At 36.4% G+C, this 25,427-nt stretch overlaps 3 protein-coding genes and 1 long non-coding RNA gene across 16 annotated transcripts; 1 reads left to right on the top strand and 3 right to left on the bottom strand.

Moving 5' to 3' along the window:
- Positions 1–323: 323 nt before the first annotated feature.
- kat7a (K(lysine) acetyltransferase 7a) lies at positions 324–10,236 on the bottom strand. 12 transcript variants are annotated; one of them, XM_077212869.1, is made up of 16 exons: positions 10,178–10,236; positions 9,780–10,040; positions 8,041–8,182; positions 7,621–7,800; positions 5,951–6,184; positions 5,105–5,187; positions 4,931–5,017; positions 4,662–4,751; positions 4,469–4,579; positions 3,103–3,294; positions 2,855–2,944; positions 2,607–2,747; positions 2,423–2,516; positions 2,018–2,164; positions 1,422–1,528; positions 324–1,290 (listed from the first exon to the last, which is right to left on the bottom strand). In XM_077212869.1, exons 2-16 carry the CDS (start codon positions 9,792–9,794, stop codon positions 1,192–1,194), a joined length of 1,812 nt encoding a protein of 603 aa, XP_077068984.1. In that variant the 5' UTR covers positions 9,795–10,040; positions 10,178–10,236; the 3' UTR covers positions 324–1,191. The 12 variants fall into 12 exon arrangements, with proteins under 12 accessions (XP_077068984.1, XP_077068982.1, XP_077068980.1 ...); XM_077212867.1 differs by lacking the exon at positions 10,178–10,236 and adding an exon at positions 4,108–4,146 and having other exon boundaries at positions 4,490–4,579; positions 9,780–10,019; XM_077212865.1 differs by lacking the exon at positions 10,178–10,236 and adding an exon at positions 4,108–4,146 and having other exon boundaries at positions 9,780–10,019.
- Positions 10,237–10,316: 80 nt separating this feature from the next.
- Positions 10,317–11,310, top strand: LOC143721939 (uncharacterized). Its single transcript, XR_013196795.1, has 3 exons — positions 10,317–10,456; positions 10,577–10,598; positions 11,180–11,310. It is a non-coding gene; the product is annotated as an uncharacterized LOC143721939 (long non-coding RNA).
- Positions 10,764–14,008, bottom strand: g6pc1b (glucose-6-phosphatase catalytic subunit 1b). Of its 2 annotated transcripts, XM_077212893.1 has the most exons (6): positions 13,895–14,008; positions 12,495–12,558; positions 12,207–12,316; positions 12,017–12,116; positions 11,580–11,695; positions 10,764–11,463 (listed from the first exon to the last, which is right to left on the bottom strand). In XM_077212893.1, exons 1-6 carry the CDS (start codon positions 13,905–13,907, stop codon positions 10,946–10,948), a joined length of 921 nt encoding a protein of 306 aa, XP_077069008.1. In that variant the 5' UTR covers positions 13,908–14,008; the 3' UTR covers positions 10,764–10,945. The 2 variants fall into 2 exon arrangements, with proteins under 2 accessions (XP_077069008.1, XP_077069007.1); XM_077212892.1 differs by lacking the exon at positions 13,895–14,008 and having other exon boundaries at positions 12,495–12,850.
- Positions 14,009–18,095: 4,087 nt separating this feature from the next.
- On the bottom strand, positions 18,096–22,615 carry aoc2 (amine oxidase copper containing 2). The gene is made up of 4 exons (XM_077212863.1): positions 20,985–22,615; positions 19,798–20,083; positions 19,568–19,700; positions 18,096–19,479 (listed from the first exon to the last, which is right to left on the bottom strand). The coding sequence occupies exons 1-4, from the start codon at positions 22,546–22,548 to the stop codon at positions 19,198–19,200; spliced, it is 2,265 nt and encodes a 754-aa protein (XP_077068978.1). The 5' UTR covers positions 22,549–22,615; the 3' UTR covers positions 18,096–19,197.
- Positions 22,616–25,427: the final 2,812 nt, after the last annotated feature.

Below are 25,427 nucleotides of genomic sequence, written 5' to 3' on the forward strand. Positions count from 1 at the left end.
GTCATCATTTACTCACTCTCATGTCGTTTTAATCCTTTTTTCTGTGGAACATTAAAAAAAAAAAAAAAAAAAAAAAAATATATATATATATATATATATATATATATATAATTCTGATTTTTATTTTTATTTTTTTATGTTTCAGTTTTTTTTGTGTGTGCAAACAATGGCAGTCAATGGTAACGAAAAAATTTTGGTTACTATAACATAACGTTACTTCAAAATATCTTCTTTTGTGATTTATGTGGGTGTGTAAATGAGAGATTTTTTTTCTCCACCGTAATATTTATATTATATCCAATTAACTCACGGAGATTCATCGATTTAAACAGTGACTAAATTTATTTTGGAGGAGAGACAGATAATCAAGTGCAACACATGCTACTGACATATCATAGTATAGTTTGTGTTAAATCCACTATGTGGAGTTTACAAGTGCATCACGGTAATTCTATGAGCTAAATTAAGCTCTTCTGGCTGCTCACAAATTACACACTTGCTGCAATATATAGCCCAAACATGCTATTAACTAAGCTTCCGCTTAATAGTTTTTGTTGTAGACTTTTGAAAAAATAATACATGACAATGAAGGGTAAATATATCATATTTACTGCAGTGTGTCTGTTCCAAAATACAAGTTAGTCTTACTTGAAATAATAAAATATTATTTTTTACTTTACTTTGGCTAATGTCAAATAGGGTTGAAAATACATATCTGGTTAAGAGGAATTTAAAATGAAACAAGAACCCAATAAGAAGAGTCAAGCTCTTCAGCTCACAAAACAATTGGTAGAAACACATAAATATATAACAGTCAAATAGTCAATTCTCTAAAATAAAGAGATGCAATTTTTTTTAACTGTGACTAAAAACAACAGTAAAAACTATTGCCATTTGAGTATCAAACACTGGTACTCAACTCAAAATAAGTTAGGTGATAGGATATCTTATGCAGCAGTTCTACAATGCATGTTGAAATGTGTCAATCATGTTTCAAAAACCTAGAATAGGACAGTTAAGGTAACTCTAAATGCTAGCTGCATCATGTGACAAACACGATTCAGTTAAGATTGCAGCTTTACTTGTAACTTACTGTAACAAGAAAATGTTTTCCTATTTGTTAAGCTTTTCCTATAGTGAGCAAGACCTGCTAAACTACAGCAAACAGGGAAGAGCATGCAGATTATTGTCTTATGTTCCTTTGGGTGGGGTCCACTTCAAGGCTGTAGGGTCAATAGTCTTGCTGCTTCCACGTTTTGCCTCTTTGGTTTTCCAATCATCAATCAGATCCTAAAGATCATTAATTCATTTAGATGCATTAGAAACCACTAAATAAGGTTAACATAATAAACCTATAATTCATGTAAACATTCGGGTACTAAAATCACTACATACATTACATTACATTACATTACAATTACCTGTCTTTTTAAGATCAGATGCTTCCCTTTCCAGTACTTTAGCATCTGGAGTGACTGTAAAGTGCTGACAATGTCTACAGGATTGACAGCTGTTTCTTGACTGATTTCTGCTCCAAAGAGTTAATATATGAGAAAGAAAGAAAACAATTAGAGGAAAAATCACTGTTCAGTATTAAATCTTTATGATATCCATAAAAGTGAATACATTACCGTTCAAAAGTCTGGGGTTGCTAAGATTTTTTAAAATGTTTTTGAAAGTTGTTTTGCTCATCGAGGCTTTTTATTTATTTTTATTTATTTGATCAAAAATACAGTAAATGTAATTTATTCCTGTGATGTCAGAGCTGAATTTTCAGCATCATTACTCCAGTCTTCAGTGTCACATGATCCTTCAGAAATCATTCTAATATGATGATTTGCTGCTCAAGAATCATTTTTTATTATTATAAATGTTGAAAATAGTTGTGCTGCTTGATATTTTTGTGGTAACATTATTAATTTCTTTACTGTCACTTTTGATCAATTTAATGCATGCTTATAATGTATTTCTTTCTGACCCCCAATTTTTGAACAGTAGTGCATGTAACACTAAGTACCTTTAATGGAGATTTCTTTGCCCTGGAAGTTGTGCAGGTAGCGCAGGAGCACTTCTTTCCAGTAGCTCCTGTAACTGATGAGGCCGAGATCAGAGAGAGGCCGCTCAGGAGAGCCAACCTTCTCCTCTACTTTGGACAGCAGGTAACCTGTGCAGATACCAGCCATTCACACTCTAACATGTTCATCTCTTCCATTAATTACAGCATCCAAAAGTGCACGTGACCACAAAGTAAAGGAGCTATTTAAACACATTATTTGCCTTTTAAAAAATAACATAAATTATGTAATCTGTGGTTGCAATTGTACGTTTAAAACCACTTATTTGCAAGACCGATCTTTTGTTTAAGCTTGAACACAGGAATGACAAAACGTAGTTATAAATGGTCTAGATCTACTGCACTCACTGAAATCAATCAGCATCTTGCCATAACCCTGCCTCATATACTGTGGCATGGTCAGGATGCAGGAGACATTGTAGTTCAGGAATGAATTCTTTTCCTAAATCCAAATACATATTTTGATTACCACAAAACCATCACTTGCAAGGTAACTGAAGTTTGTGGTGCACTGGATTCACTAACAGAGTACCTTGGAGAAGTATCCTACAAGATGGCAGCCGGTATTGTCAGCTTCAGTCATCACATAGAAGAGGAACGGCTCCACATCGTAGTACAGTGTTTTGTGGTCCAGGAAGAGTTTGGCAAGCAGACACAGGTTTTGGCAATAAATCTGCAAAAAAATTAATAAAAAAATGCCAGTGTTAGTGAGGCAGAATCACAAATTAATATGTGGACTGACTGATATTTGATAATCAAGAGTCCTGGTGGAAGGTCTACCTTGTTCTTCTTGCCATCCACTTCAAAAACAGATATAGCCCCTTTTCTGTAAATCTCATCACCTGGTGGATGTTTCCACACACATTTGGCCTGATCGCAAGTGAAATAAAAGAGAGGTCTATGTGTGAATGCAAAAACACACACTTATCAACATAATGATTTAGGGCTGGGGAAAATTAATAATTGAAGTCTTTGTCTCCTCAAGTTCAAATTTAAACCGTTATTAACTGAACATGTGAAAAAGTTACCATGTGACGTCGCAAAATAGTCTGACTCTTCATGTATTTTAGGCAGAACTCGCACATGTAGAGACGGCCAAGGCGTGCGTACTCTTCGGGGTACGGCGAGTGGTACCAAGTGTCCAACTCGAAGCGGCCAAACACAATGGCCTTTATCATGTTGCCGGCCTCTGTGACCTGTCCTTCGAGCCGGAGTTTTTCCTGCAAGGGCCAATGAAGGGTGGGAGAAACACAGGTCTGACTAGAGGGAATGACGACACTGAGTTAGAAGGAAAACATCCTGAGGCCTACCACAGAAGATTCACACGTGAGCGAGGAGGTTGAGATGTACACTACCGTTCAAAAGCTTGGGGTCAGTAAAATATTTTTTTTAAAGAAAGAAATTAATGTTTTTATTCAGTAAAGATGCATTAAATCAATCAGAAGTGACAGTAAAGACATTTAGATTGTTACAAAATATTTCTATTTCAACTAAATGGATTCCACAAAAATATTACTGATATTACTAAAATATTACTAAACATTAATATAACTGTTTGCAACATTGATCATAATAATAAATATTTCTTGAGCAGCAAATCAGCATATTAGAATGATTCCCGAAGGATCATGTGACACTGAAGACTGGAGTAATGATGCTGAATATTCAGCTATGAAAAAATTCACAGGAATAAATTACATTTCAAAATACATTCAAATAAAAAACAGTTCTTTTAAATTGCAATAATATATTTTTTTAAAAATCGAATAAATGCAGCCTTGGTGAGCATAAAATATGTCTTCAATAACATTTAAAACATTTTACCAACCCTCAAACTTTTCAACGGAAGTGTACGTTTTCAGAGAATGTTCTAATTAATAAACAGATGGCAATTTTAGAAATTAAAGTTAAGATAGAAATCAACTGGAGAAAATAAGGTGGTGCATTTAATGTCCACTCAAGTTAATATTATTCTTTTCTCTTAAAGGAACAGCTCAACCAAAAATAACACAATTCTGTCATTACTTACACACCTTCTTGTTGTTCCAAATGATTTTTTCCCCAGTCAAGCTCTAAAAGATAACGAAATACAGGTTTGAAATGTCATGGTGGTTAGTAAATGACAGAATTTCTGTCCCTTTAAGGAAAGGTGGTCTTGGCAGAACAGATAAAGTATTGTGCCCCTAAAACTTTGAGTGACACTCCATGCTACAGATGAGAGAATGGCAGCAGTGTGGAGGCTACAGTGGCGGAGAGTCCAGCGTGGGCCCATTGCATATCCCAGAAATCAGTGGTGCGAAGGCTCATCCCACCTGCGATCTTTACAGATTCATGAAAATGAGAGGGGAAAGGAGAAAACAAGAGGGCGAAAATGTGATGGGTCTTCTCTCTTACAAGATCATCCGAAGCACGTGCCTGGGCTTTTCTAAACAGCTCCAGGTCATAGTCACTTGTGATGTTCTCCAGCAGAGGCTCACGACTGCTGCCATGGGACGGTCTGTGCTCCTGGAGAGAGTCAAACAAGAGCTGAGAGATTGATACATGCATCTGCTGAGGGATCTTCATATATGGAGCATGTGACACCCACCATGTACTTGTCTTTTTGTGGAACAGAGTTTCTCTTCCTCCTCATCTCTGTCACCTTCTCTTTATATCGCAGCTGTCTCTCTGCCTGGGCCTGGAGGGAAGCGGTAACTCAGAGAATGTGAGTGCTAGAAACTATTTCATTGACACGTAAAGTTCACTGCACATAGAACCTGAAAGTAGCTCATGAAGAATGTCATACAACGGGGATCATTACAAGGGCACATACCGGTTCACGAGTGAGGAGGTTAAATACTTGGTGTGCTGCTTTACCTGTTGCCGGGCGGAATGACGGTTCTCATCCTGCCGCTGTGACAGCGTCCTCTCCTCCACATGTTTGTCTCGGGAGCTTGCCTTAACCTGAGTAAAATGTTGGATTTTTAGGCAAACCTTGCTGTTTGAGAAAAATATAACCTGGCTAAAGGTTTCGTCGGTAACAACCCTTACCTTACACTCGTCTGCTGAGAGGTTATGGTACAGTGGACATCCAGATATTGAAAAGTGCCTTTCATGTTTCCCTGTCAAATGTCCTGAAAGAGGAATGAAGGTGGAATTGAAATATTACAGTGCTTAAATACGGCATTAAAAAAGTCTGTAAACCTAACAAAACCTGAAAAATAAAACCACTATTAATACATAAATGAATAACAGTAATACACTACCGTTCAAAAGTTTGGAGTCAGTAGGATTTTTTTTAAAGAAAATATATATATATTTTTTTTATTCAGAAAGGACACATTAAATTGATCAAAATGGACAGTAAAGACATTCATGATTTTTTTAAAAACTTTCTATTCATCAAAGAATCCTGAATTTTTTTTAATTATGGTTCCCACAAAAATATCAAGCAGCTCAACCGTTTTCAACACTGATAATAATAATAAAAGTTTCCTGAGCAGGTTTCCACAAAAATATTAAGTAGTGCAAATGTTTTGATATAATTTGATAATTGATCATATCAACAATGATAATACTTATAAATGATTCCAAATCAGTATATTATGATTTCTGAAGGATCATGTGACACTGAAGACTGGAGTAATGATGCTGGATAATCAGCTTTGTCATCACAGGAATAAATCGCATTTTAAAATAAATGAAAATAGATAAGTTATTTGCAATTTTAATAGTATTTCACAATACTCCTGTTTTTACTGCATTTTGGATCAAATAAATGCAGCCTTAGTGAGCATCACAGATTTATAAAAAAAAAAAACAGATTTGGACCCAAACTTTTGAATGGTATTGTAAATATTCTTATAAATTAAAATAGAGGACCTGAAATCCAATTACCAAGTGAATTACAACCAGGTGTGGGGCACTTCATGTTAAAGTTGTAGCTCTCATGAAAGCGCCGTCTTTTGGGCCGGTGAGCAAGGCCGGATTCTTTCAGTGATAGTTCCTTTGCCAGGCTCTCATCATGAGACACATTTGGGCTGGACATGTCAATGTCAGACTCAGAGGAAGGAGCATTGCCTGTGGGCGTCCTGGGTGGGGACTCATCGTGGTCTCCGCTTTGCTTAATGTCTGGATGACCAACACAAAAGAAAACCGGACCGTATAAAGTCTAGGAATGTGATAAGGTATGTTCTAATCATTACATGAAAACTGTATTAAATGTGTAACCAACTACAGACGAAAGGGAGAATGAAACAATCCCATAACAAGAGGAGGTAAAAGTTAAAGTATAGCTAACAACATACAGTACAAACCACATCTCTTGAAAGTTGGGATTATAATATTGAACATATTCATAAGTAATCTACAGTATAAAGATGATGCCATATGTGATGATCAATCTTGTTAAAAAAACTGGGTTTAATAATTATAAAATGTTGATTGTCGTTGTCCTATAATTTCATGACAATATTAGCAAAAAGACAAGTCTATATTTTTTTTATTCATTTTTCAACTTTTAAAATCAAGTCAAATTTAACTAATTTCAAAAAGCAGGATGCCTTTGAAATGCAACATAGGGTAGTTTTATTAATGCTCGAGACAAAATATATATAAAAAAAACTATTAAACTGAGTTAACTATTTTAGGGTGTTTGTTTGTATATTTATTTATTTGTGAACAACATTAAACAAATGGAGAGTGGTGCATATGAATTCAAATTATAGCAAATGACATTTGAAAAAGTAGGCAAAAGCCACAGAATAACATGAAATGTGATATGCATTACTTGAAATAATACAAAAATTTCAGCTTAACAAAGAATTATGAAAATGATATAAACTGCCGTTCAAAAGTCTGGGGTCGCTGAGTTTTTTAATGTTTTTGAAAGAAGTCTCTCGTGCTCACCAAGGATTCATTTATTTGATTAAAAATACAGTAAAAACAGAAATATTGTGATTTTTTTAAACAATTTTAGAATAACTGTTTTCTATTTGAATATATTTTAAAATGTATTTTATTCCTTTGATGGAAAAGCTTAATTTTCAGCATCATTACTCCAGTCTTCAGTGTCACATGATCCTTCAGAAATCATAATATACTGATTTGGAAACATTTATTAGTATTATCATTGTTGATATGATCAATTATCAAATTATATCAAAAGCTTTGCACTACTTAATATTTTTGTGGAAACCGTGATAATTTTTTTTTCAGGATTCTTTGATGAACAGAAAGTATTTATTTATAACAGCATTTATTTAAATATAAATCTTTTGTAAAATTAGAAATGTCACTTCTGATTAATTTCATATATCCTTGCCAATACAAGTATTAATTTCTTTCAAAAATGTCATCTAACTGACCCCCAACTTTTGAATCTTAAGAGAAAACCTGTGAGAAAACTCATGTTGTGTGAAGATAATATGTTGTATGAACTTTGACTTGTCATTAATAATAATAAAAAAAGAGCAAATGAAAAGAAGCACATGTGAGCAGAGCTAAGCATGGAGATACACAAATGAGGGAAGGCATGAGTGAAGAACCCAGCGGTTTTCTTCTCCTACCCCTCTCTGAGATTTCCCCATGCTGCTCCGTGTCTGAGCCAGAAGAGCGACTCTGCCGCAAGGGGTATTTCTTGGGCGAGACTGTCACCCCCTGCTGTTGACTACGAGTCACACGGCGGGTGGAATAGTTCACCACCTCCTCTGAAACCGGGGCAGAAGGGTTCCCCACAGGACTGGAATCTACAAACAAAGCTCTCAAGTTTGTTCGTTCACTCCTTTTTTTTGTTCTCCACCAATCACGCTTTCTACCAATAAAACCATCACCTATTGTAGCAAGATTACAATTATATTTTTATGTTGGGGCAGGTAAAATCGCATGATTATTTCATTATTCCTATAGCCACATGAAAAAGTAAATCATACTTTTACAGAAGAGCTCTTAGTAAGTCATATAGCAATGGCTGCTCTCTCGTGTCCTACCTTGCGAGTTGCGGCTGAGTCTCAGAGAGGATCGAGTGAGTCGGGTGTTTCTAACCGTGTGGGTGTCACTCTCTGAGCTGTCCGTGTGCTCAGCCGAGAAATCGGAATCCTCTGTACCTTCAGAGCTACTGCCCGCATTTTTCTAAGAGTCAGAAACATCAAAAAACTTTTGGTCACTGAATACATTTTTTTATTATTATTGTTATACAGACACTGATTCATAAGAAATAAAATGACCTTTAAAAGGATGGCAAGTTTTTCATGAAAATGAATACTTAATTAGGGTAACTTAACTCTAACAAAAAAATCAAATAGTTCCACTTGACCTGTGACAATGACCCTGGTGAGTTTCTCCTTATGTCTCTCAATTTAATCACACAGACCCAGGGGTTTCAACCAGGGGTCCCAGTAGGTGCTCCACGGGGTCAATTAATTCTTACCTAATTTAAACTAATTTATATAACGTAGTAATATACGTTCATATTCTTAATAAAACGTAAGAATATTACATGTATTATATTATCTTCAATAACAGAAAACTATATTATTAAAGTGTTACTGAGATTTTTTTTTACACTGGGGTCCCTGGCTTGAAGGAATCAAAATGTTTTAATTAGATTAATTTAAAGTATAATGAGTGTACACAATGAACCAAAATCTAATAAAATGCCATGGGCTCTGATGCTTCAAGTCAGGTCAAGTCACCTTTATTTATAAAGCACTTTATACAATACAGAGCGTTTCATAGCAGCTTTACAGTGATAACAGGAAAATGATGCATTTCGCCTGTTGTTCAGTTTCATTGTAAAGACCATCAATTATTAAAATAGTTAATTTCATTTATAAAGAAGTTCGGCAAAAAAATGATGTCATCGTCCAGCTCAGTTCAGTTCTCATACAACAGCGTCAGTACAGTCAGATCAGTAATATTGCTGAATATTAAGTGTTCCCGACTAAGCAAGCCAAAGGTGACAGTGGCAAGAAACCCTAACTCCATCAGGTTACAGAATGAAGAAAAAAAACCTTGGGAGAAACCAGGCTCAGTCTCTTCTGGCCAACGAACGAACACAGTGCGATAATGATTCAGGCTGCATCACAAAGTCAGAATCAACATTTTGGGTGAGCTGCAATGCATCATGATCATGAATCCTAATACCACAGCTCACTAAAATATATGATCCTGATAGTAAATATTGCATTATCAGCACAAATAAAAACATAAGATATTAGGTAATAACAAGAGAAAAAATGACATTTTGTGAGAAAAAATTACCACATTTTTGCCATTTTCCTTGTTTCACAAAAATACAACTCTGTCTGAACTGATGTGTGTGATAGGCTATGTGACTGTATTTTATAAGCTTAAAATACATATACATTTATTTTCTGTTTTTTAAAAAGTGTTTGTGCTTATTAATAAAGGCTGGAAATATCGTATTATGTAATTACACAGAAATATTTAAATTAACTGGTACATTTCGAGCCTAAACTTTTAAGTTTTGACTACCATCTACACTTTCCCCGCACAAACAAATTAACTTGAAAAAACATGACACGGTCATTTGCTAAGGATGACAGCAACGTCCCCCATCACACACACACACACACACACACACACACACACACACACACACACACACACACACACACACACACACACACACACACACACACACACACAGGTGAGTGATGCGAGCGCTATATGAGCATGTATGCAGCGCTGTTGGCCTTCTTCATACCTTCCGCCGCGGCATAGTGCTTCTCCGCGACTCTCCCTCACTGCAGTCGAAACACACGGGTTAATTTTGTGCTTGGTTTCTTCATACAGTTAGATCGAATAAACTTGTCGAGGGCGGCATATGTAATGCATTCCAGTGGAAGTGAGGGATACATTAATCAGGTGTAAGGAAACTGTTTCATCACAGACAGTCACGGGTCATGACTGCGCGCGTCTGTTGTTTACATTCTCCACTTCCGGTGGAAAAATATAATGTAAAGGCCTCACGAAAAATGATAAGCACGATTAAGTAACTATTGTTTTAAATAGATACGGACGATTTCTTCATAGTTATTCTATTTTTTTAACAGATTACAAAGGTCTATCAAGTAAAAATACAAAGAATTTTTTTTTTATTACCGGGTGTGCAGTTCCTCTTTTAATACTTCTGTCGCTAGATGGACATATTGAGTCGTAATGTCACTGATGAAGAAATATTGTCTGTTTATGGTTTTTCATCGCTGAGTTTGATTTTGTAAAGCGTTCTGGAACTAGATATCAATAATACATTTAAAATAATTGCTTTTCCACAGTCGATGACACTATAAAATTGTTCATTTATTATGTCAAACTTGAAGTTCTGTAACGTATCCTCCAGGTATTATTATGTGTGTTATTTACATATCATAGTAAGTTATTGTTCAAGCTCAATTAAAAAAAAGTGGTTGATTCATAATATGGGTTACCAGGGCTAGTTGTAACCCTTTTAACTTTTTGTTGTTGTTTATTTTTGAAAGTCAATTTCTCTGTATCACTGAGAGGTGTTATCACACCAAATGGGGTAAGTTGTCACAACTGAACCTGACATTGAACAGCCTATTTTAAGCTAAATTTAAACAGTTAAACAATTATGAAACACAAACCAATTCAAGAGAGAAAAAATATAAAAAGTAAAACAAACATATCAAACAATTATATTGAATATGTAATAAATGTGCACATATTCTGACTGAAAACTTTATTGTTACTCAGATTTAGCCCTTTGATCTCTTTCATTCATGCTCTTTCAATATATGAATGATATCTCTGCTCTAATTTGTATACATTAAAATCAAAGCATAAAGTAATAATACAAAACAGGCAAAGTGAGAAATATAGCAGACTTGCCAAAAAATAATAATAAAGAGTTTAATGTGCTTTCATTTTGTGATATACATTTGCTAATGTGCTCATGCAGTAAGGTACAAAACTTATTGTGGTTAGAGGCACAGTCGCGCTCTTACAGAAAGAAAGCGCATAGAAGAGAGCATGAGTGCTAGTCGGTGGTCTGAATGAGTCTAAGAGGCTCAGGAGTGGCAGTGTTGCTGCTGTACAGGTCAGTCTGTAAACTGCGCTGTTTCCACAACTCTTGTTTTTTTCCAGTTCACCGTGAATAGGCAAATGGAGGCTCAGCCCTAGGCCGAACAGGGCCCCGGTGTTGCGGAGGAGGCCAGCGAAAGGTGTGGTGTCCAGATGGACCCATTCAGACTGAATGCACCACTTCTGTGCCTTCATTAGGCTCCAGTAGGGGTCTATTGAAGCAGCATCCAGCAGAGCATAAAGCCCCAGCGCAACAAACACGAGACAGAGGATGGTGTGCACATAACCCTTCAAGCTTGCTGAATAGATCCAGGACACTCTGTTAAAAGCCTTGGCCACTGCAATTCCTGTATAGTGAAAGTAAACAATCACTTAAGAAACTGTATGCTGACACAAAGAGAATTAAGAGATCTTGTATTAGGCAGACTAATGAAAAATATGAATCATATTTTTTGCAACTGACCCGAAACAACTCCAGCAAAGACCTGATGTGGGAAATGAGCTGCAATGAAAACTCGAGAAAGACTGACAAACACCTGAACAGCCCAGAAAAGAGTCCAAAGAAGACCCTGCAAGCACCTAGTATATAGCAAATGCAAAGGAAGAAGTGTATTATTAATATTAAACAGCAAAACATTGATATGAAAATGACTTTGAATATCTTTGTGTGAGAGGTGAGTGAACTTGATATTGTGAAAAAAACAGAGCTGCTAAGATCAATGAGTTTACAGGCTAATAAAGGAAATTCCATTGGACTGGAAGCCAGGAAGATCCTGCAGATTGTGATATTGTGCTTTTCCCCAGATTTACTTTCCTTTCTATTTATCTCAATTGATTAAAGAATATGCAGAGTACTTTATCAAAAGGGGAAAGGAAGGTTAACAGGACTGACTCTCTTACCATCTTTTTAGGGGGTCACATCCCTGCAAAATCGGCAGTAGTGATGTGATCATGGCGTAGTAAACCCCTGCAGCTCCCATCGCATGACCCGAAGGACTTCCTGAAGAGGGGACAGAATCCGCTGTGAAATCTGCTTTTCATTTAGTGTGTTGGTTTGTCTATAAAATGAGAACCATCAGGAGACACTCACCAGGGCCAGTCTCGCAGGTCATGGGGAACTGTTTGATTTGTGGTAGAGTCAAGTTGCCATAATAAACAGTTTCTTTAACCCACCAATAAGGACGCTCGCCAAACATAAGCCTATTTAATGATATAATAAATAGATCAGATTAGAGGACATTTCATGAAGATAAATTCTTTAAATTACAAACCAAAGATGTTCAATATTGAGAGAATGCTTTATTTGTGCTGTTTTAATTTTTTTTTTAAATAAAGGTATTCCTGTATTTTTACTGAAACAACAACATTTACCACTTACCACTTGAGGACTAAGTTGAGCCAGTCTCCCACAACAGCAACCCAGACCAGCTTCACTCCCACTGCTGATTGTAGGTGGAACCAGAGAGGGAAAAAGAATAAAAAGGTTGTACGCAGGTCTGCCACAGTAGACACAAACATAAACCAGCCTTGGGCATGCCCATAATGGGTCTGCAGGTATAACGTGCTGCTCAACCCATACCCATACAAGACTTCCATTACTACTGTCAGTCTGCTATAAAACAACAGTATTATGGATCTTCATTCTCAGTCAATGGATACTGTTGTCAGTCTCAGCGAACACAATACACTATTTGTAAAATCTCATCATCTTGTATTCAGTGACTTGAATCCAGACTGTCATCGCAACGACGACCTGCATGAATTCAGTCTGCTCCTTTTATCCATCCTCTCAGTTGCCTGGTCACTGGGCACCAACTGAGCTTTGGACTCTGGAGTAAATAGAGGGAAAATTGTCTCTAAACATTAAACGCTGGTCATTAAAGGGGGCCTGTTTTGTGCATGTGTGTAAAGTGGCAGGTTTTGTGTGCTAAATTTAGCTCTCGATAATGAGAAAGACACTCGCTAGTTGAATGAGGTGATAACATGGACATGTAGGCTCCTGACTCTTTGTCCACACACACACATACACACACACACGCATGTCTTCTGCTCACCAAGGCTGCATTTATTTGATTAAAAATACAACAAAAAAAAAACAGTAATATTGTTGCATATTATTACAGTTTAAATTTGTTTTCTCTGTGAATATAGTAAAGTGTAATTTATTCCTGTGATCAAAGCTTAATTTTCAGTATCATTACTCCATTCTTCAGTGTCACATGATTCTTCAGAAATCAGTCTAACATGTTGATTTGCTGCTCAAGAAACATTTATTAATACCAATGTAATAAACAGTTGGGTTCGGTCACTGCTGCTTCCAAAGGATTCATGTTTCGACCCGAAGGTCTGTTTACTCTTTTTTTTAACTCTTTTTTGTTTACTCTGAAATGCTTGATTTGACCGCACACCTGCCTAAAGTTTTCTGGATGTGCGCATACTACTACTTAGAAATGTTTTAAGAACATCTATGTGAAATAGAAATTTTGTTTTTAACATTATTAACATCTTCACCGTCTTTTATGAGCAATTTAATGCATCCTTGCTGAATTAAAAGATTTTTCTTAAAAAAAAACATAACAAAACAAACAACAACAGAAAAACTTACTGACCCCAAACTTTGAACAGAATTCTATGTAGTATGTAATATGTAATGTATTGTATATAAATTTAGGGGAAAATTATGTGCTATTATAAGAAATTGAAACTGTAGCTCAGTTCTGGTTCACAAATGAAGAAGAACCAGGAGTTTGACTGAGACTTTAACATGACATTGTCTACCTCGACTTGACATGATGGCTAATTTCCAGCAACCTCCGGAGGCCTGTTCTGTTCGTGCGAAGACTCACGACTTTGTGAGATGGCAAATTTTCCATTGGCTCACAGAACTTCTGAGAGTCGCTAGAACTACTCAACCATGTGGAAAAACAAAGATGGAACATGTTCAGAGCAGACTGTAAACAAGAACACTACCTGCAGGTTGTTAAGAGCTCCACAATGTTTACAGATGCCATCTCTACTGAGGGCATGTTAGCCTAGTCAATGTACAACATGCTGCATTGATAGACATTGTACTATCAAGTCAAGTCAAATATATTTATATAGCGCTTTTCACAATACAGATTGTATCAAAGCTGCTTCACAGTATCAATCAAAACAACTTAACAATGTTTGTTTATTACTGGAAAAAAAAGACATCCAAGTTTGGTAGAGCTAATCAATGGTATGATTGGTTAATTAATTTGAATATCCCCAACTGAGCAAGCCAAAGGCAACAGTGGCAAGGAACCGAAAAACTCCATCCAGTGACCTAATGGTGTCCTAACACCCCATCAAATGACCCAATGGAGAAAAAAAAACCTTGGGAGAACCCAGGCTCAGTCGGGGGCCAGTTCTCCTCTGGCGTTTATGAACTAGAGGCCGAATTTACAGTAACTGTAAGATAAAAAATGTATATGAATGCCTGGCTAAATAGATGCTTCTTCCGTCTAGTTTTAAACTGGGAGAGAGAGTCTGAGCTACGAACAATATCAGGAAGGCTATTCCAGAGCTTCGGAGCTAAATGTGAAAATGCTCTGCCTCCTTTGGTGGATCTGGATATCCTAGGAATGACCAGAAGCCTCGAATCTAGTGATCTTAAAGAGCGCGATGGATTGTAAGGCGATAGAAGATCCTTTAAATAGACTGGAGCTAAACCATTTAGAGCTTTATAAGTCAAAAGCAATATCTTGTATTTAATACGGAACTTTATAGGTAACCAATGAAGTGATGATAAAATCGGTGTTATATGATCATATTTTCTTGATCTAGTAAGAACTCTAGCGGCTGCATTTTGGACTAACTGTAGCTTGTTTATTGAAGATGCAGGACAACCAGCTAATAAAGCATTACAGTAATCTAGTCTCGAGGTCATGAATGCATGAACTAACTTTTCTGCATCAGAGACTGATAGCATATTACGTAGCTTAGCAATGTTTCTAAGGTGGAAAAAGGCTGTTTTTGTAACATATGAAATATGCTTTTCAAAAGACAGGTTGCGGTCTAGTATAACAACCAGGTCTTTTACTGTAGCGGATAAAGTAACAGGGCATCCTACTATGTTAAAGTCGTGCTGTGAAGGGTTTTGTGGACGGTTTTTAGAACCGATAAGTATTACCTCTGTGTTGTCTCGATTTAATAAAAGAAAATTACGCGTCATCCAATCTTTTATATCATTAACACAATCTGTCAATTTGGATAATTTAGCGTATTCATCTGGCCGTGATGAAATATATATTTAAGTGTCATCAGCATAACAATGGAAACTAATTCCATGTTTCCTTAGAATATTACCAAGTGGCAGCATATATATTTATCATAATAAAATGTCTCATTTGTGATGCCGTCTTGCATTTTAGCATGTTTTGGATTTTGATTTCTGTTGTTACACATGCATTTTAGGCCTACTGCAGTCAAGCTTTGTTCATATTAGCCAAATGTAGCTCGCATACACAGGAAGACATACAGGAAGTGCTCAGTTCAACAAAGGGCAGCTCAATCTCACGCTATTTGGTCAAATCAGTCTCTGAGGTCTTTTCCCCATGAAACAGCTGATAATCAAAAACAAAACAATGGCCAGTTCCTGTGGACATTCAGCTTTGAAAATAAATACTGTATACTGTCCACCACATGTTCTCCTGAAATGTGTGAATTTATATTTCGTTATATATATATGCTGGCCTGAAAAAGGAGATGTTCCAGTGAGAAAGAAGATATTCATAAACGTAAAATGGAGTAGAGTGTACGTAACATCTTCTGTCTCTGAGCATGTTGGATAAGGAGATATGTTACAGAGTGAAACAGCAATTTTCTTAACATTAGAAGCACTTGCTTTGCTTTCCCTCTTTATGGTAATATTTTGCATGGTAATAGATGTGTTTGATTGTGTCAATTATGCATAAAGTTGAAGGATATGTTTAGTTTGTTTGCTTATGTGTTGGTTTTGCATATCATCATCGATCATGAAATTATTAAAATAACTTTTTCTTTTCAGAGTCCTAATTATGCAGTCAGCCTTTGCCTTTGATTAAATCGCTGAATTGACCTGTAACTCTGCACAGTTGGAAATCGTGATCTGTATTCCCAGACAGTGGGAGTGCTGAGAAAGTTAAAAGCAGCAGCTGTAGAGCTTGCACAACCATTGGAACCTATGGAATTCTAAGAGCAAGCCAAACACAAGACTCTTACTGGAATTTCTCAGAATTCTTGCAATGATACACAACCACTTATCATTCCTCCTGTGAAACTATGGGAAACAAAGCAGATTTTGGATAAGTTGTTTCTGTGCTCTGTTGAAACAGGTCTCAACACAGTATTATTTATAAGCTACAGTACAAGTAAATTTTGCATCGTATGCTAGATCAAACCTTCAAAAAAAAGTATTCCTACCCATTTGCAACCCTTAACTGAATTACAATTTATTGGCAGAATTACAAATCCTACATTGTTTTTCTAAGCACTGAATATCTCTCACAGTCTCAACCAATCTTTTTTTTCTTTTTTTTGACATTGTTTATAGTTTGAAAACAGACTGATGGGGCTGCAGAGTTCATTGGCTGGGAATGATGTAAAGATATAACAGTACTTAAGGAGTGTTCAAGAAATTCAATTACTCAAAGAAAAACATGTAAAAGCACGAAAACAGGTAAAAGAACATCTGGAGTTAAACTGTTATATGGTGCAATTGGTCGTCTTCTTAAGAGAAGAAAGAACAAATATAGCAAATTACAAGAAATACTGCAAGAGAAACGAGTCTTAGTGTGATTGAAAACTGAAATCCTAATCATACCAAAAAGAAACAAAGTAAAGCTGCTATTGTTTCAAAATAAAAAAAGTTCTACAAAATATCAAAGCTTGAATATTAATCCAGCAGTATATTTAATTTCCCCCCTTTTTGTTAAAACATCAAATTAAATTTCAGTGATTGAAAGTTCAGATTAAAATCAGTGTTTTTAAATAAAAATCACATACAAAATGCGACCATAACAGAACCATGATATTTGTTTGTTTTTCTTCAGGTCTCTCTGGATATTGACAGAACTGTCTGTTCTTTGTCAGCAACAGCTTATTCATCACTCTGACAGTCTACTTTGAGTTCACCCCAGCATGTCACAAACATGCATACTTTAATTAATATAGTCTCACTGTGTTTGTTCAGTCTGTTTGTAGCACAGTGATAAATTATTTTACCTTATAGGGGAGAACGGGCTTGTTGTTACACAGGTTGTTACAAGGGCTGCAGGTCTATCTCACTAAAGAATCGAGTCAAATGACTAATTACACAAATGACAGGTTGGAGCAAACTGTTACATTTTATTAGGGCAGTTTTTCATGTTTTTATAAATGCATGCAATTAATTAATTACAATATTTCATAGCCAAGCCCTGCGATGGACTGGCCCTCGAACCAGAGTGTTCCAGGGTCCTCACATGAACAGAGGATAGGTAAGAGGTATGGAGAATGGATGGATGGATTTCTTAGCCAGAACAATTTTTGTACGTTACCTACTATATTTTTGCTGTTGCATTTTTTTTTCATTAGGTTTTGTTTCATAATTTTATTACTGCTTACATTTTTACGTGTTTATTTGTGATAATATGCTCTACGAAGACAAAAATGGTTGACATGTTCAATGCATTTTTGTAGTAAGAAATGTGACAACTAGCCCATGCTTCTCCCCATATATATATATATATATATATATGTTATTGCTTCATAGAGCACACATACAGTATCTCATATAGGACGTAACTCATTGCAAATGTTTAAAGGAGGAGAGTAAAGTATGTGTAAACTAAGATTACATGGACGCAACTGTCACGGGTTCTGCTCTCCAAATGTACCATCTGGAATTCATTGACTGCTGAGATTTTGACCGAATAGCTGTATACTGTATGTATATGTGGGGGAAGGGTGTCTGTTTGAGACATAGAAAGAGAGAAAACAGATTTGGAATTTGTTTAATATATACATACATTAGTCTTTACTTGCAAGTATACCTTGAAATAAGAGGCAGCCGGGAGCAAAATAATCATCAATCCTAGAAGAAGTTTCTCGTACAATGTCAGTTCTCATAATTTATAGCCCTCTGACAGGTCATGCTCTTAATGTGTTTGGATTCCTTATCTGTTCAACTGTAAAAACAGGCCTGTTTTGTATGCATCTGCTGATGGCTAATAAGGAATCTGAGGCTTTAATTCAACAGTCTCTTACAAGAAGAGAAGACGTGTGTATGTGAAACAGGCCAAAAAAATGCTGAAAGGAGACAGAATGCACTATTAAATGATTGGACATGAACTGGTAGAACATGGCAATAGCATTGCTAAGGTCACAGGTCAAATTCCCAGGGTACACATGCACTGAAAAAAATATCCTGAACGCAATGTCATGATGACAAACCTGCACCATGTGTAATTTGAATTTTTGAGGGTTTTCAGTGAATAGCAACAAATTTTAGTACGTTCTTTTTAAAGCTATCATATTCAAAAGATTTTGAATATAGTGCACGAGTCTGTCGTATGGACTACTTTAATTGAGTTTTTATGATGCTTTTTTGTTCTTGTTGGAACTATTGAATGGGAAACACTTGCAAGAAGATTTGTCAAAACTCTCCTTTTGTATTCCACAGCGGAACTCAAACGTCAGTGAAGAAAGGCATATAGTTCATCATAACATTGTATTATACATCATATAGGTATTTCACCTGCTATATTGCTAAATGCACATGATTTTACATATCAACAGAAAAATACAAAATACCCTTCATATGACCTTTAAAATATTTTTTGCAAAAAATAGATAGGATATAGAAAATAGAAAGGATATGCTAATTTACTAGTCTAATTAAAACAATCATCAACTAAGAAAACACCAGAAATGGTAAATGACAACAATCATTTTGCTACAGACAAATAGAGAGAACATCCAAAATATTTACAAAAACACCCAAAAAAAAAAGGAAGGCTAGTGTAAAGTGAGTATGAAGAATATTCTACTGCAAATGTTTTAGCAAGACTGTAACAGCATAGATATCTGGATTAAGATCCTTACTCAAACTTCATAACACCTTCAAAGCCGTGGTAAGTGAACGGCTCCAGTGTAGAACTGCATTGATCCTTTTCCAGACACGCCATTTTGTTGTACTCACAGTCACTCTCCGAGCCCTGTCCAAAATACACTCCATCAGGTGAGTTGATGGATGGATCTTCATCAAAATAGTTGTGCGGTCTAAGGATGACGCCACCACCATTGCCCACTGTAACTGTGTTAGGGATGTCTTCGGCATGCGGAATGTGCAGGAAACCAGCGGTCACCCAGGCTACCAAATCCTTAAGAAGACATAATAAAGATCACTATTTGAATGAATTAAACATATCTGCGAAAAAAAAATATTCTGATGAAGTTGTCCATCAATACCTCATTGTCGATCAGCTCGTTATCTTCAATATATTTGCTGAAGTCAACAAATGGGGACCACATGTAATTCTGATTGTAGAGACTGCTACTAGTCTGCTCTTCATCCTTATGCTTGGTTATAGCAACTTTATAACTAGAAGAAAGAAAGTGAATGAAAGAGAAGTTAAAGCTAGAAACAACATGCATATGTCTCAGTACTGTGTGCATGACTCAAGATACTGAGGCCTTACCGTGCCCAGGACATGGACCTCTCTACAGACTCACTTTCAGGGAGGTGATCTCCAGCAAAGCTCACCACCTGAAGCCTGTAAGAGCGCTGATGGCCCCAGCGATTGGTCTGATTACTGGCTATATGAAGGTAGCGGGGTATTTTGGCGCTATGAAGCATCGCCGCTTCTTTCTCTGTCCTGATTTGCTGCTCCACCAGGTGTGGTATCTTTGCTTTTTGGGAGGGCATCCATGGCAATGGCACCTCCTCATATATCATGTCTTTAGTCTGAAATATATTCTTCACACCTTCAAAAAAGAAAAAAAATGTTTTAAAACGTTTTTTGGGACTTTCAACAGTAGATATTCATGTGGCATTCTCATTAACATTAACATTTCTTTATTTCTTTGTGAGATCATTTTTAGTATGACCAAAATGCAGGAAGCTACAGCAGCCAGGCATCTGTTGGAAAAAACAATACATTCTTTCATCATTTACTCACCCAAATGTTGTTCCAGACCTGTATGAAATTCTTCCATAAAAAATATATTGAAAAATAACTGGTTTTGTCCATAAATTGACTCATTATTTTATATATATTCTGTTTATTAATATTATATATATATATATATATATATATATATATATATATATATATATATATATATATATATATATATATATATATATATATACCTACATAAACCAACAAGATGGGCAAGTTGTCACATGTAGTTAACTATTAATGATTTGATATTTAGATAATTTTTAATGAACTGTTTTAGTGTCTAAAGCTTCAATTGCTACAAATTCCCCCTTATAATGTGACAATATATCCCACTATTGGGGCATGTTGTCAAACTATTTCAACATGTATTAAACAATATTTCTTCTTTTTTTCTCAATGTTCAATGACTTTTTGTAGTAGGCCCATCCACCTTTAAACGTAATCAATGTGTGTAATTAAATGAGGTAACACTTTATTTTAAGGTGTCATTGTTACAGAGTAATTATATATTTAAGTACTGAGTAATATTAAGAAGCTACACTGTTAGGGTAGGATTAGGATTTGGTTGAGGGTTAGTTATGTAATTATTAGTAATTACTATGGTAAGTACATGTAACAAGGACATTATAAAATAAAGTTTTACCAAATATGATTCTAAGTTATTTCAGGTTGATTGTTCTTGATCATTTTATGGCACTTACCTAAGATATCCAGGTCGACTTTAAAATTAATAAAATGGGTATGGATATTTCCCAGGACATTCTCTGCAACCTGGTGCCCGTACTTCAGATTTCCATCAACCTTATAGGAGGATGATATGTAGCCCGTGGCGTGAACTCTCGCCTCCACAGAGCCACTTTGATAGAAAATGAAGTCCCATATGTAGTCGTAGTTCCCTATAGCAGTAATTGTGCGGATCACCAGAGCGCTGTTTGCCATCCCACCGTAACCATTATGAAAGAAATCGGAGAAGTGTCGTCGCAGAGGTCGCCCAATGTCATGCTCAAAGACACAAATGGAGTTTCTGAAACGCTGCGTGACGTTGGTGTCAATATAGCGGTACGTGTCTACATAGGTGGCAGCGTACGGACAGTCGATCCCACGCACGAGCTCGTGGGCGAAGCGACCGATTCCGATACTTGAGTCGAGGAACTTCGTGAGCATCATCCCAGGCGTTACAGAACCGTAGACAGACATCGCCTCCTGCACGCTGAGTTCGTAGGCAATCCTGTCTCCTTTAAAACGAATATCAAACACCCTCATCCCAGTCAGAGAGCTCAAACCAAACGCAAAGCTCCAGTCCAGATAAATCACCTGGTTGTTTGTAACGCTGAAACGTTTACCCTGAAGATAATACTGTTGGGGTCCTAAACCAGAAGGTTTTTCCCTTGGCTTCAGTGAGGCGTAGTTTGGGATATTTTTGTAGACTATCTTTTTTATACTACCCGCTTCGTAATCTACATTAAATCTGTCAATGTTTTCGAAATATTGACCGTTGTACATCAATTTGTCAATCGTCCAGTGTGATGTGTTAACGCTTTCGTGATTGATCAGCATCTCGAAGCCCACAGGATGAATGTACATGCCATTTACATCGCGAAAAAAAGAGATCCAGGTCTTGCGGTCACCACTTTTAATGCCCCTCGGCATACACTCAAACGGCAGCAGTTCACGTTTTTGGGGGATATAACCAAAACTTTCCCTTAAAGGTTTTTCAAGTTTTTGGAAAACTTGATTAAGCAGTTTGAAGAGCTCCACATACTCCCCAATTGTCACTGTTCGGGCTGTGAAGGGCAACATCGGCGTATTGTATTTCTTCTGAGTAACATCCCGATGCTGCAGTGGACCAGGTAACGGTCCCACCACATATTCCTTTACGTAACCACTCTCGCCATCGAACACCACGACGGTCGCTTCGCGTCCGGGCTTCTGTCCGTTGGCATCCAAGTAGCGCAGCACATCAGCCTTCCTTGGGAGTGAGAGGTCAATTAAAAATAAAAAATTTTCAGAGGGCTTTGCTTTGAACGAACGGGAGATCTTGAATTCTTTTTGAGCCCACATGTAGTCGCGAACAGACTTGTACTCCTCTGCTGTCAGGTCCGCAAAAACCAGACTTTTATCTGAATGTTTGACTTGAAGGGATACTTGCGGGCGGGACATTATACATTTTGGAAGCCTATTCGAATTTAAGCATATCAACACAATGTTGATGATCACTGAGATGAGTCCCACAAGTATCAATAAGTATTTCAACAGAGAATTCATTATTGTAGCGACCAGTGTGTCTCTAGTGTTTGAGGTCAACGCCCGTGTCTCAAAAAGAGAGAGTGCGGAATGGTTCTCATGGTAGTGGGTGTTATAACCACACCCCCTAGAGTGCTCCCCTAAAGTTCACACACGAGCCAGTGTGATAATGCTATTAGCCTATGTTCATTCATACAAAAGTTGCCAATCGAATCCTGTAAATATATTTTACCGCAGTTTTTTTTGTAATTTTACTATAGTAGGCTACAGTATTTACCAACTAAAGTTGCCAATAAAATCCTGTAAATACCCAAAATCCAAGATTATGTTGTTAAAGTTTAAGAATGCAAATAATCATTTTGACAATTGTAATAGACTGATTTAAATGCATCAGGATGAACACTATCTGAATATATATTTAAAAATGAATAGAATAGTCAATGGTGTTGCAAGTAAATATTTATTTAAACTGGCAGCAAGGCATTGCAAGGCCTTTACTGGTCAAATAACATTTTCAGTCTTTCAACTGTTAAAATCTTGTAAAAAAAAATACATAGTATCACAAAATAACTAAAAAGTTTTTTAAAAGCCATTTTAAGTCATATTCTGATTAGAACATTAACTTGCAATAGAAATTAAGGGTCAAATACAGACTTTGTGGCATTTTGGTACAAAAAATGGTTTGAATCCTGTTGAAACTCACTGTAGGCTAACTCAGATTTTTTAAAGTAAAGGATTAAAATAAAATGCTATAATAAACATTATGCCACACATTCTGTTGTTTGAGCTTATCTTCTGTTCACCCAAAAATAAAAATTCTGTCATTCATTTCTCACCTTCATTTCGTTGCAAACCTAAGACTTTCGTTAATCTTCAGAACAAAAACGAAGATCTTTTTGATGAAATCTGAGAGATTTCTGTCGCTCCATTGACAGCCTGTGCAACTACCACTTTCAAACCCCAGAAAGGTAGTAAAGACAGCATTAAAGTAATCCAGTGACTCCAGTGGTTTAACGCTTCATAAAATTGAGTGCTAACATAATTGACTACTTTATTACAAAACAGTAATCTCTGACGAATTCTGCCACTTCATAAAATGAGGTTAACCACTGGACTCACTGGATTACTTCATACTATGCTCACATTTTTTGATGTTTTTTGTCATACCACACATACGTTTTTAAGAAACCATTTTGTCTCCCTCATGTTATGTTTAAACAGCGAATGCATGCTCTCTCTACAGGAAGTTCTCTAAATAGAAAATTAACTGAATGCAAAGCGAAATAAAACCGAAGCAAACAGCAGCATCCATCCATGTTAAAATTCTTTACGACGCTTTTCGTTAATTTTTTTCCTTGTTTTTGTTCGTCTCACCATGGCGATGTGTTAGCTCGCTATTGTGACACGACATTGCTTATACATTAAATTAATATAAAAAGAATATGAATATAAAATAATATTCTAAAGTTTAATTAAGTGAATTTACCAGGAACTGAATGCTTCAAATCTTCAATAGTTCTCGCGCTGCTCCAGTCAACTGGATTTCAAATTTGAACAAAGCCTGCGCAATCCCATAATGCCACACCACAGTAAGTTATTGTGAAAACGAATGAGCTACAGTAACCACACCTCCTTCAAAATGAATTACAGTTGACATGGAAATATTCTGTTAACAACTGTAAAACGTTGTCTGCCAGGAGGCAAGTTTAACTTCCAATGAAGACACAATACTTGGATTATGTCAGTGAAGATCAATATACACGTGTGTGTGTGTATATATACATACACACAGACACACATACGTATATGTATGTAATGCATATGTCTGTGTGTGTATGTGTGTGTGTGTATGTAGGCCTATGTATGTAACAGAGACAAACTAGTAAGAGCTGTGCGTGTAAACTTCACTTCAAGAGGCGCATTAACAACTGACAGTAGGGAAGTGTCCTTGTTAGGATGTCTGCCTTCCATGCTGGAGACCCGGGTTTGAATCCTGCTCGGAGTGGGTAGAGTAGGAAACTGCGTTTGCTCACAATATTTTTGTAAACGCAAAGTTTCTCAAGGGAACGCAAAACACTTTTCCTTCACCGTGTCCCTTTAGAGGCTTCGTAGATTCCACAGCTAATATGTGCATTTTTCTGCGTTTCCAAGAGTTTTCTCTTGTTCAGCATTTTTTTTCTGCTGTCATTGTTTTCCTTGGATTTGCTTCTCAGTTCCATAAAATTTTAAGCTTTTCTTGGTCCATTCATGTTTTATACGCAATCTCTGTCATAATTCAGATTAATCAGTTTTTTTTTTATTCAGGACTCCATAGTCCAGGTATTAGTAATCTGTAGCCTACTAATCTGTGTTTCAAAAAGACATTTTTAAGACACGATTAACTATTCTAGATGAATGCCTACTCCTGGCTTAATTTAAAACTGTCTGGTAAACCACCCCTAAGTGTGCAAAAACTCAAAAAGCAATGTCAAGTGAACACTTACTGCTTAAAATATTTGTGGAGCCTGTACAGCATTCCAGACCTCAGTTATTTTCCCTGGTTTTCATCAAATTAACCTGAATTTCAATTGAGGAAAGGAACATTTTTTGAACACCAGTTCTGAGGTTTATATGGATATGCTGCATTTGTACTTCAGGAAAATAACTAGATTCCGTGATAAGGTGTGAGTAATGCTTTTTTCCCACAGCATTCAAGGAGGCTCGGGTAACCCCACTGCTTAAGAAACCCACTCTAAATTTAGCACATCTAGAAAATTACAGACCGGTGTCCCTTCTTCCGTTCATTGTTAAAACACTTGAATGAGACATCTTCAACCAAGTCTCTACCTTTCTTACACAGAACAACCTTCAGGGCAAGAACCAGTCTGGTTTCAAAACCGGACACTCAACTGAGACTTCCC

Source organism: Siphateles boraxobius, unplaced genomic scaffold (genome assembly GCF_051911475.1).
Source record: "Siphateles boraxobius isolate OS27281-9 unplaced genomic scaffold, OSU_SipBor_1 66, whole genome shotgun sequence".
Classification (NCBI taxonomy): Eukaryota; Metazoa; Chordata; class Actinopteri; order Cypriniformes; family Leuciscidae; genus Siphateles; species Siphateles boraxobius.